Genomic DNA, 12,023 nt, shown 5'->3' with positions numbered 1-12,023 from the left:
AATAGAGGGTAGGGAGAAGCTGTTCATTTCAAGATACTCAGGCTTGCGGACAAGAAGAGACAGGGCTAGCAGAGAGAGCTGTTTGTTCAGAGGACTTGTCTTGCTTTGCACCCTTGTTTAAAAGCCCTCATCTGTTCATGCTGTCATTGCTTTGCTCTGTCGTGCTGGAGGGATGGGGAATCAGATTTATAGCATTATGTTAGGTAAAAGTTTTATATTCAGAATGGGACCAACTGGAAATCTTTATGTAGAGGCCATGAAGGATTTTGGACTTCAGTACTCTGATCTAAATTAATTCATACAGCTTAGACTGTAAAACTGATCCAAAATGAGAAATGACCTCTTTTCCTGATTTCAGTTTAGTGAAGAATAGTTATATCAGATGAGAACTCTCAATGTAGTTAACGAACAGCTGAATATCCAAAAGTTATAAACACTAGGGTTTTTTTTTTTTTTTTTTAAATGTCTAATGACATGTTAGGTGACATCTAGTTTGAATTCTGAATCCAGCCTGGCACACCAGAAGTGATCTTTATCTCCTAGGCCAAACAATTTATGGAGCAAGCTATGAATCAGATATAGTCACAGGACTAAACTATGTGTCCATGCAGTGGGTAATCCTGTTTCAATTGTTCAAACTGGACTGGAGTGTAATGTACAGCAGAGTTTGGGTGTACTTACTTGGTTGATGTTTCCCTAAGAAGCTGATCAGCCTAAAAACTGTTGGTTGCATCTGTGCATTAACCCACTACATTCTGCAGAGGCTTTTGGAGTGACACGTTTGTGAAGAAACCTGTCTGCACTGTGTATAACATAAACTGCATGCTGAACGCTGTATTGTCTTGCTGTCTTTTAATCCACTTTTTGCCTGTCCTTTGGTCTGCCCTCATAATCAAGGATCCAGATCAGCTAATCCTGCTGGTGGTAAGAAACATTTTCCCTTTCTTGCTTTCTCACGTTATTTCCTTCATGTTTTTTTAAACTGCTGAACTTGTAGATTCCCTCTTTCCTGTCGATGTTATGTTATCAGAGGCTTAAAAATCATTTTCTTAAAGTTAGAAATCTAAATGTATATGATAACTGATTTAGCAGTCAAGTGTGGTAAGCACACATTGTGTATAGAAGCAGACTCATTATTGTAAGCATTGCAGGGATGTTCCTGTAGCTTTAACCGTAGGTGCTAAATTCTTCCAGTTATTTCAGTGCAGTGTTGACATCTGTGAGTCAGTGTAACTGAGAGGAGTATTTGGCTCAGGGTGTGAATGTTGTGCATGTGACTGGCATCTGTCACAAGTATTCTCACCCAGCACCATGTACAGTGTTGGGAGTACGTGGTTTGACTGGGGCAAGTAATTTGAACTAACACTAGTTATGCTGTTGTCTATCAAATTAATAACATTGCATACAGTCTTAAATTAAGATAGAAAATAAATCTTTGATACTTACTAATTGTAACACTGTTCTGGAACTGATTTTTTTGACATTTGTGGATGTTTTTTAGAAAGACAGAAGCATGAATATTAGTTCAGAATGTAAACTCACCCGAGTATGATTTTGCAGCCTTTTCTTGACTGTTTTAGCAAATGAGTCTCAGGAATGGCAGCAGCAGAATTTCAGTGCGACCTAAAGAAGGAGGGAAAGGCCTCGACTCCATTACTTTTAGTCCTTTGTAGTCACATGTAAATTAACATTACTTAATTCTTGACAGTGTAAAGTAGCTGGCACAGTCTAGGTGGCCTAGAGCAAGCCCACTTCTGGTACCACACAAGCTTGTGTAATGCTAGCAGGGGTGTTTCCATGCTGCGCTGTGTGCCTTGCCTTTACCCTGGCTGGGCAGCAAGAGTAGTGCAAATAGAATTGTTAATGCATTTATCATCGATGGGCTTTCCTTAGGCATCATCTAAAGCCCATGGGAAATGCTCCAAAGGGTTTTATATGGGCTTTGGGTCAAATTCTAAAATATAGCCTCTTGTATTTCAATTTTATTTTCAGAGTATTTTAAACCTTGATTTCCCTCCCCTCACATTTTTTTTATTTGTTTTTTTTCCCCTCGCAGCTGGCAGTCGGTCTAGTTCTCCGGGTAAACTCTTAGGAAGCGCCTATGGTGGCCTGAGCAGTGGATCATCCAGAGTCCAGGCGGTGTCATCATCATCAGAAAAACGCAGCAAGATCCCTCGGAGCCAGGGATGCAGTCGGGAGACAAGTCCCAACAGGATAGGACTAGGTAAGAGCACCCACTGCAGTGACACATCGATCAGTGTGTTCAAACGAAGTTTTTTTCTGTTTGCTAGGAAATTAAGTGTTACTGTTGCCTTCAAGTTCTTCAGCCAGCAAGTTAGTGTTAAGAAATGTTCTATTTTTGATTGCAGCTTGTAGGAAAGTATATCTAATTTTCTAGATTGAGCCATAGTTTGAGTAGGCTTGAGATCATCATGGGAAGTCTTCTATTTGAAAGCTGACATGAGCGATGCAGTCAGTTCGGGCAGCAAAAAGAATTAAGTGACACGAAAAATATCTCGTTTGGCATCAGTGACTTAGCCCTAAAGGGAATTGAGTGATGTTTTTGTGAAGTCAGCTGGTATCAAGGGCAAAGAGCATCTTGAGTTATTTCAGAAATTTTGTAGCTTGAATAATTTGCTGCTTCTTATCCTGGATCTCTTGGAGCCATTTCCGTAGATGATATTTTAGATGTATGCTCTAATTAGTCTGTTTCTCATATTCCTGTCTCAATGACTGTTATATAAATATTCCATAATAGTTCTTATTTTCAAAATTATCAGCAGACTTTTTAATTAGGTGATGAAGTATCCTTATATAGAAACATTTGTTTACTTGGTGCGAAGGTACTCTGTGTGCTCTATGACTAAAAATGGTATTTTTAGTTTTGAAATAGAATGGAAATGTTTTCAGAAAATTGGCTGAATTTTATAGAGCAGAAGATCATTCTTAAAATAATTTACTGAATTATTTTGTGCTAATAAAGAAATTACTAGGAGATTGAAATTGATTGATATTTTAGCCTTAATGTCAATTGAAATTTTAACTATTTAGTTCTTGTATTTTGAATTTAAGCTGGTTTTCTGTTTAGAGCATGTTATTTAAGAGCTATGTCTTTTTTGTTCATTGTTCAAATATACTGAAATGAATTTTAAGGTACAGAGCACACATGCTGTGCTGTGATCCATAAAAAAATTCCATGTTGTTTATTGTGATTGTCTTTCCAAATGCAAAGTTCTTTTCATGTCTAATCTATTTTATGACCTTTGTATGAATATACTGTGCTTTTCTGCTCATTGCCTTTAAAATGTAAAGCGCCTTCTAAGTTTTAGGAATCATTCTGCTATAACTCTGCAAAAAAAGTTGTTTTCAAAAGGAAACAAAAAATGATGGATAATACTGTCAACTGTGTTTAAACTTGTTTGGTTTGAAACAGTCTTTAGTATCCGAAGGGAATTTGCTTTTTGTAAAATGCTCACTCTTGGGTTGCAAGCTTTCAGGTAGATTATGGGAGCCTCAAGAATCCCTTTGGAAGTGTAATGTATATCTCATTGCTCTGATGTGCTCCTTGTGAACACAGTCAGTGCTTGGTCTTTGGGAGTGGGAGAGAACCTTTTTATTTTTATTTTTATTTTTTTATTATTTTTTTATTATTTTTTTTCTCCTGCTTTCCCAGGTGACCAAAGCCTGGTCTTTTGAGCTCTCATCGGAGCAGGAAAGACTGTGAGCCTTGTGTTGACTTTAGCACTTGATTGTAGAAGTTTTATGCCTTTACTGGATTTTAAAAATTGTAATATTGGTTTGGATTGAGATAAGCTTTGAGCTGTTACTTTTGTAACGTTATCTCATTGTGTTTATTACTTTCTAGCATAGTGTTTACAATATTTTGTATTGTGTTGCCTAAGTTCCTATTTTTCCCCTTTCCTTCTTTTTCTTGTTTTCAGTCATCCATTTCATTAAACGGCCTCCCCTTCACCTTCATCCTGAAGTTGTGGATAGACTTTCAGGCTTTTGAGGGATTACTTATGTTTTTGATAAGGTGCTTGTGTCTAACTCTTGGACTGAAACCTTGAGCCTGTGTATCACACTACAGTGCAGCAAGTGTTGAACAACCTTGAACGTCAGGCTGTTAGAATTAGGGAATTTGGGGTCCTGTTCATCCGTTAGTTTGCAGAGGTGACTGAGCTGCGTGCAGCAGGACCAATGTTAGGTGCGAGAGTAAGCTCAGAGAGAGCATGAGTGTGTGTGTGCAGCTGGGCTTTGTGCAAGAACTAGCTGCTTTTTAGGCTCTTCTGAGGATGAGGGCAATGCCAGGCTAATGTTGCCTGTGTTGTAGGTGCCCCTCTAAACATCAGTATCTTGCTGTGAGCTGACATTGTCTTGCTGGACGTGGACATGTCATGGAGTAAGCTTTCTTCTGCTGGTTGGAAACCATGAGGCAGTAGGTTTTTTGTGTGGTGTGCATGGCCCCTCATATGGCCCTGGGCTGTGGTGTTCCTTAATTCCAAGCTTGCCCTTGTTGTTTGGTATGTGGCAATTACCAGTGGTGTTACCCAGCTGGGGACAGAAGAGCGTAGTTCACGTGCTCTCATTTCTTTGGGATCCTTGAAGGAGGACTTTCCTAGGAGTGATGCATGTTTCCAGCGTGTCGAAAGTTCATCACCATGAAGTTAATTTTGTTCCATGGGTCAGCAGGGCCTTGTGTCCTAGCTGGTGTTGCAGTGCGAGGGCATGCTGAGCATCAGCCACCTGCTCGTGTCCTCGAGCACGCTGTCAGCGAGGGGATTTACCTTCAGGAACAGCTCCTGCTTCTGACTTGGGGAGATGAGAAACCAGACCCTGGAATGCCAGTTGGATTTGAAAGAAGTTGAGGGATTTGGAGCTAATGTCAGTCCACAAACCATGAAGCAGGCACAGCTGGCCATGCGCTTCACGTAGCACTTTCTGTGTTGGGTTTACGCTGTGTGTGCTTAATGGAAAGCTGAAGGAAAAGCTTTCCTTGCCTGCTGGCTGCACCACACTGCCGTTTTACAGTTACTGTTTTCTTAGCAATTACAGACTGTAAAAGGCTTGCACTGCTGTAAAGGAGGCATCTGCTGATTTCAGTGTGGATTCTTCTCTTAGAGTGTGATTTTAATAAATGCAGGTTTCTCCTATGTGGTAGAGTGGTCAGCAGGGGAATGGGTTGAGCCCTCCCAGTGCTGTTTGCATTTATTTATTTACACAGGTGTGTTTGATTAAGGCAGCCTACTAGCGTGTTTGTAATTGTGCATTGCTTCTGCCTTTCCATGTAAGATTGGTAAGACTTAGTTGTACAGGACACATCTAGAAAGCTGTGATATTGTCCCAGCCTTGTGCCTGTCCGTGGCAAACATCCTAATTTCCCTCTGTTACTAGAACTTTCATGCTGTCCACTTCCATTCTGCCTGCTCCTTTTAATTAAATTTGTTATTTAATTTCTGTCCAATTTCTAGGGGCTCGTAATCTTGAAATCGAGTTTAGTGGCTGTCTCATATGTCTTTGCCTACTGCAAAAACAAGAGTTTGATGGTGTGAGAGACTTGTCTGAATGACACTAGTGCTGGCACTTGCTTCTGACAGTGCTTGAAGAATAATACCCTGAGCAGGGGTGGTGGTACCTGATATGTTTTGAGATCAAATACCACAGGTGAGGAATTCCAGGGCAGGTGCCTGGGAGTCCACCCCAAGCAGACTCGTCCTTCTGTTCTTTTCGATCCATTCTTTTTTCTTGCTTTTCAAATCTCTACCCAACGACATGCACATATTCTAATTATTATTCATGAACTACTCAGTTTGCTTTGAGCTTTCTGTTTGTGGAGTCAATATTGTGTTTCATCTGTGGCGTTGTCCTGCTAGTCCTTTTTCATGCAATTGAAGAAATGCATGTTCTTCATGCATTTTCTTCAGCATAATGCATGTTATGTTCTGTTAGAGAAGGAGAATGTGCAGTGTGTATCGATTTACAAATTTTAACCATTCATGTCTCCCCCTCCCTAAAGAGCTGTTACTAGTTGTATATAGTTGTATGAGGCTCAATATTGATGGATGAGATGCTTAAGAAAAACTTGTACAAACTTACTTAAGACTACTTGTACAAACTTGATGTGAAGGCTGCCATTATTTACATATAAGCATGAGACCCAAGAATGAGATGTTTGCTTCTGTCTAGCCCTCAGTTCCAGGTGAGTGTGCTTGTGCTGAAGACTCGGAGTGCTGCTTTCACCTGTGAGCTTTTTTTGTCTGAGCTGAAATTACTGTACTCATGCTCTCTAATTTCATCCACTTCACATTATTTAGTCTGTCCTGTTTGTTTATTATAAGACCATCTTCCTAACTCACTCAGAAGTTTTTGATATTGTGGTGATCTAGTCAACTTGGTCAATGGCTCATCTTGTGTTGTCCAGCATCGAAGTTCAGCCATCAGAACCATTAATTGATCTATGGGGATTTTGCAAAATTGGGAGCAATTTGACAAAGAATTTTTCAGTAGCCTGTACTTTAATTTTGAGCTATAACCATGAAGATTTCTATTTTGTTCTGTACTGCTTTGCTTCAAAGGATATCATTATGCCCAATGTTTAACTAACTTTTTAAAAGCAGGCATTATATTCTGGAATGGTTCTTCTAATGGCTAGAGTTCTCCTCTTCAAAGAGAGAGAGAGGTCACATAGGTGTTCATAATTCCATTTCTTAATAAAACCACATTAGCAGTCTAGGGAACTGTTTTTCTTAGCTTGAGTCTAGGCATTTATGTTCTGCATATGAGCCAACAGAGATTTTTAAGAATATATGTATTCAGAAGCATACAAATGGCACTGATTTTTATAAATATGAGGACACTGTTGAAGTTTGAGAATGAGGCAAGTTAATATTATGTACACATGCCTCTGCTCTCTGGTCATCAAAGCTGATGGTTAGGTTTTATTCTATGCACAGGGAGAAAAAATCCTAAAAGGCTCTTCCTGAACACTCATTTAAAATTCACTGCTGCCTTTCAAAAAAGCAAAACAAAATTCCTTTTTAAACATTGCATTCTTAAAGATAACCTTGTAGCAGTTTGTTGTCATTCTCTATTACATAGGAAGATTTATCTTGTTCTCGGCTATGCACAAAGCTTTTTATATAAATTATTGTAAATGTCTTTGATATCAGAATGACACAGTTTGCAGAGGAATAGTCCTTTTGCTTTACATATTTAAGTCACTTATCTTCTAAAAATCTTCCTTAATACTCAAATCCTTTATTTTAAATAGGATGTTAAATAACCTTCTACGGCCTAGCTCTGTTTGTGGTAGGTTTTTTTTGTCTGTTTTGGTTTTTGTGCTTTGGTTAAAATTTCCACTGAAGTCAGTGGGTTGGCTTTTTTTTTCTCCCCTCTCTCTCTACGAAAGCAGCTTAATCTCTAGTGCTCTCTGGCTGAGCTGCGTGTGCACGAGCTGAGTTTCTGTGCCACAGCTGATAGGCAGGAGCCTGTTGGGCTCTGGGAAACCGAGCCCTTGATAGCTGCCAGACCTGAGACCTTGCTGGTGTAGGGCTTCTGTCCAAGCAAGGAATATAGTTAAAGGTTCTCCTTCAGTGCTCATGTGTCTCCATGTATGTGCCTATAAAACCATAAATGTAAGATCTTAGAAATGTCTGAGGAACAGAAGTTAGATGTCGTTTGCTGAAGAGTTGAAGTTCTTGCTGCCTTAAAATGCAAACCACTTTGCAACCTGTCTTTCTGGTGGTTAGGAGCTAAGTGCTTTTCCCAGTATCTTTCACTGTAAATCTCTGCAGGTCTGTACAGTACACTTTTTTTTCCTCCCCAAGATACTCGTTCATGATAAAACTATCATTATAAAAGCTATATCTATGTAAAAATAGCATATTGGTATTGTGACTACTTTTAAAAATTCTCATCTGATTAAGAGTGCTTCCTCTGACTTTCAGAGGGGTGTTTATCTTGCAAATAAGGGCAAAATCTTCCAGAAAGGTTTCCATTAGCTGCCTCTGATTTGCATGTTCTGTAACAGTAGAAATCCCGTAAATGATTGAAGATCTCCTGCTCTACTTGAATAACTATTTGGGTTGCTTAAGAATAAAGCAGACTGTGAGCCAGACATGTAACACCGCTGCACCACAGCCCAGCGTGTAACGTAGTTGGTTTGTAAGCTGGCTGCTGCAAATGATAATTACTAATGTAATAATTACCGTAACTAACAGAAATGTGACTTGACTTTGAGCTTTCTGTCCTCATTAAACTTGTTCACCTTCTCTGAAACTCTCCATGCTGCATGCTAGCACGGAGCAGTCGCATCCCCCGACCCAGCATGAGTCAGGGGTGCAGCCGCGATACCAGCCGTGAGAGCAGTCGAGATACAAGCCCTGCTCGGGGCTTCCCTCCGCTCGGTGAGTACACGTAGGCATTGGAGCTTTAAGGATCAATTATTATTATTTTTCTTCCTTTTCCTCTGTTCCGATTGCCCTTTCAAGATACTGGCAGGTGGGATGAGTTTGTTTCCTCTCCTATGTTGGATTCCTGACACAATCTCCCTTTCCGACCCTGTTCCCATTACGTTTTCTTCTGCATGCCTCAGTTCTGGTTCTCAGCATTTCACTGTAGGAAAGAAGTTCAGTCTGAACTCCAACAATTCTCTGGTTCATTAAATCAGTTTGTATGGGGCTGCTGTGCTTCATTTTGCAGCTATGATGGAGATTTATGGGAGAGCAATATCCTGTATTTTCTAAGTCACAATGAAGTTGTCAGCAGCATCGTTGCTGATTGCTGAGTGACTCCAATTGTCTGATTTTTTTGGTTTTGTTTTTTTGAGCTAGGTGTAGGAAGAGCAAATTTCAATAGCAAGTCTCCCATAAAAAGACACCTTTTTCTTCTTTAGATTTTGTCATTCAGCAATTCAGAGGTGGCACAAACCATTCTGTATGGATATCTTTTCAAGAAAAGCTGGGTTTTTGAAGTAGCTTAAGTGTACAGCACAAATAGAAAATCTCATTACAGTTACCACATGCAGAAATTTTATCTGCACAGGGCTGAAAACAGGATAGTTAATGTTTCTGATCAAATATCATATCATATCTATATTTTTTCAACCAATTGCATTCCTTGTTGTATGAAAGGTTTGTTTGTCCTCTCAGGTATAATGAAATACACAATGGCAAAATACAGCTTTGTCAATCAGTGTGGAACAGAGCATTTTGGGTTTAATTTTGTTATAAAAAGGTTGTTAAAAATTAGGGACAGATAAGCTAATATTTTCTATTTGGTTTTCATAGTTGATGTATTGTACATTGACTAATCTTTTAAACTAATACAGCTGTTGTCATTTTTGATTTGGTTATTTGTCTCAGCTTCAGGTTTTATCAGTGGAGAGGCTCTTGTTACAGTGTCTGTTTTGAAATCATTGGCAAAATTCCCAATGATTTCAGTGGAGCAGAGTAGAATCTTCAAATTAATATTAGAAAAGCTTTAGGATTAAACTTCATTTGCATAGCACAAAGCTACAAAACCTGTTTGCTTTATGAATAAAATCTCTTTTCTTAGTGAGAAAGGGGCAGGAGGAATTCAGCTTAATATTGGCTTCTAGCTCCTTAAGAAAGATAGCATCTTTATTAAATAAATTGACTTGATACCAGAGCCTTGAAAGGATAGTAAATTTATAGCTGTACTTTGTTCTTTAGAATTATCTGTCTAGCTTCTATGTAAGATAAGGCTGTTTTCTGTAACTCAAGAATTTTAAAATGCTGGATTTCAGGAGAAACTGTTTTCACAGTGCTTGGTGGTGGTGCTCTGTTTCCTTTATGTCAATGAAAATCCATTAACTGAAATAGCTTCCTGAGCCCTCCTCCTGAAGGATAAATACAGTCTACCAGATTCACAAGCAGTTTCAATTTGGGGCACCACCACTGAATTCTGCCTTGTCTGTCAAATACAAAGCTTGTTACAAATATCTATTACGGTCTTGTTTAAAAATATATATGTATATTTTGGGGGCCGAGGGAAATTACAAATTAACTTAGGAAATTTAGTAACCTGAAGATTATTTCATCTCCGAAAGTGTTCTTCTACAAGTCATTAAGGGCAAGTGAAGGTGTAAGGAGGGGAAGCAGAATGAGCATAATAATAACCCAGTATAGTTGTGATCATCTTGTCTGTTTTTGTATTTTCACTGAAATGCTGTAAACTGGAACATGTTCATAAACTTTCAAATGAGCTACAGAATTATTTAGAAGAAACGCGTTCTTGATAATTGAAGTTAAAACAGCATGAGAGTCTTCTTAGAATCCAACTAGTAATAATATTAATCCTAAGATCATATATTATGTGTATATGCAAGGTAATCTTACTGTGCATAGTCTATTTAACTCATATTAGTGAGCTATATTTTGGGTAACTATATGTAAAGGAGAATCGAATCTGTGCATTCAACAGCATAATGGTCAATGCTAACACTGATATCCTGACCTTGCACATCTGTTCTGCTTCCTTTCAAGTCTGTGCATGCAACTGTGCCACGTGCACCAAGCAACCTGCTTCCTAAGTTCAGAAGCACCAGAGTCAGTCTTTACCCTCAGCATCCTTGCAGAGATGTGATTTTAAATATAGATAGATATTTAATTCCTGTTTCTTTTTGGGCCCTAATCTTGCAGTGACATCCACAGGGGCGCAGTGGGTGGCTTGGGAGGAAGCAATTGCAAGATCAGAATCTCAGTTGCGAGGCTCAGTCCATAAACCTCTATTGATCCTGCAAATCTTTCATGAGTTACCCCTGGTGTGTCAGTGGGTTTGTTCTCTTCTCCTGTGTTTTGAAAGACCACATTGCATATTCTGTGTAGCTTATAGCCAAGCTCACCCTATTGGGAGAAAACACAGTTTTCATTTTTCTTGTTTTGCTGTTTTCTATTTTATAATGTTAGTATTATTTTGACTGTTTTGTGTAAAACAGAAGACTTCAAATTTTTGTATTGCACATAACTAACTAAGTTTACTTGTATTAGAAGCTCATTTGGGCTATTTTTCATTTTCCCTACAGTAATAGTAAGGATGGTAAAGTAACAAGGCCTTCAGTAAAACTATGATGACAAATGGCTCATGTGAGCACTTAAGACTTTCTTGGTCAGTTGCCAAGTGAGCATTTTATGACACAGAGGGAGAACCCCTTTAGAGGGGGGAAAAAGGAAGAAGAAAAGCCAGATTTCTGTAATTCTGAAATGACCAGACCAACTTTCCATTTGCTTTCATAAACAACTCACCTTTATGCTAGATCCAAGAACAAAAAAACTCTCGAAACGCATTTTACATTTTATGTCCTGCTGAAAATTGGGAGTTGAAGTGGGAACTAAAGTTGGCTTCAGCTCTTCTACACCTGTGTATGCTCTGTTGCTACTAACAGTTTGTGTTTGTGAGCAAGTGGTGTAATTCTGTATACATGTATGTATGTGCATATTCAGATTAATATCTGTGTGCGTATATATGTATATTTTTAGCTTACAGAAACATGTATGCAGTATTTTTTAAAGCAAGAGACTTTTGGTAGCAACAGAAATGATTGTGTGTGTGTTTTTTAAGCTTTTTTAAAATATATATATATATATATATTTTCATATATTTCAAAAGACCCCCTATATGGAGTGGTGGGCTGACCTCCCTGTATGACTCCTTGTGCTCTTTCCACCTTTGTGGTAACTCATTCTCTTTGGTAACTTCTTTTTGTACATAGGCTAGAATGTTGTGAAAAGTACTTGCAAGCACAATTTCTAAGCATTCATCTTGGCTTCACTTTGGGGTTTAGATCGGACACATCTAAATCCTGCCTTTGCGTGCTCCATGTTCTCACGATGTCCGTCTTCCAGATCTGTGGCTCTGGAACGTGACTGACATGCACTGATTTATTTTATTTGTTTATTATGCCGAACTGCACCAAGTTCGGGACGGTTACGACTGAGTTTTGTCATGCAACGTGTTTATGGGCGAGGGCAAGCGGGGAAGCTGTGGATGGAGATGTCACTGTG

The 12,023-nt window shown here is 38.9% G+C and overlaps 1 protein-coding gene across 1 annotated transcript in view; it reads left to right on the top strand.

Moving 5' to 3' along the window:
• The window catches only part of CLASP1 (cytoplasmic linker associated protein 1), a 160,551-nt gene that overhangs the window by 94,792 nt on the left and 53,736 nt on the right, over positions 1–12,023 (top strand). Inside the window, exons 22-24 of the mRNA XM_088519570.1 lie at positions 898–924; positions 2,057–2,224; positions 8,298–8,405. Of these exons, the coding sequence (XP_088375696.1) occupies positions 898–924; positions 2,057–2,224; positions 8,298–8,405 (303 nt within the window). The remainder of the gene's footprint in view (positions 1–897; positions 925–2,056; positions 2,225–8,297; positions 8,406–12,023) is intronic.

Source organism: Tinamus guttatus, unplaced genomic scaffold (genome assembly GCF_059628265.1).
Source record: "Tinamus guttatus ecotype Peru unplaced genomic scaffold, ASM5962826v1 Tinamus_guttatus_pri_ptg000060l, whole genome shotgun sequence".
In the NCBI taxonomy this organism is placed as follows: domain Eukaryota; kingdom Metazoa; phylum Chordata; class Aves; order Tinamiformes; family Tinamidae; genus Tinamus; species Tinamus guttatus.
The sequence above is the reverse complement of the archived record's forward strand: the minus strand, read 5'-3'. Positions and strand labels throughout refer to the sequence as shown.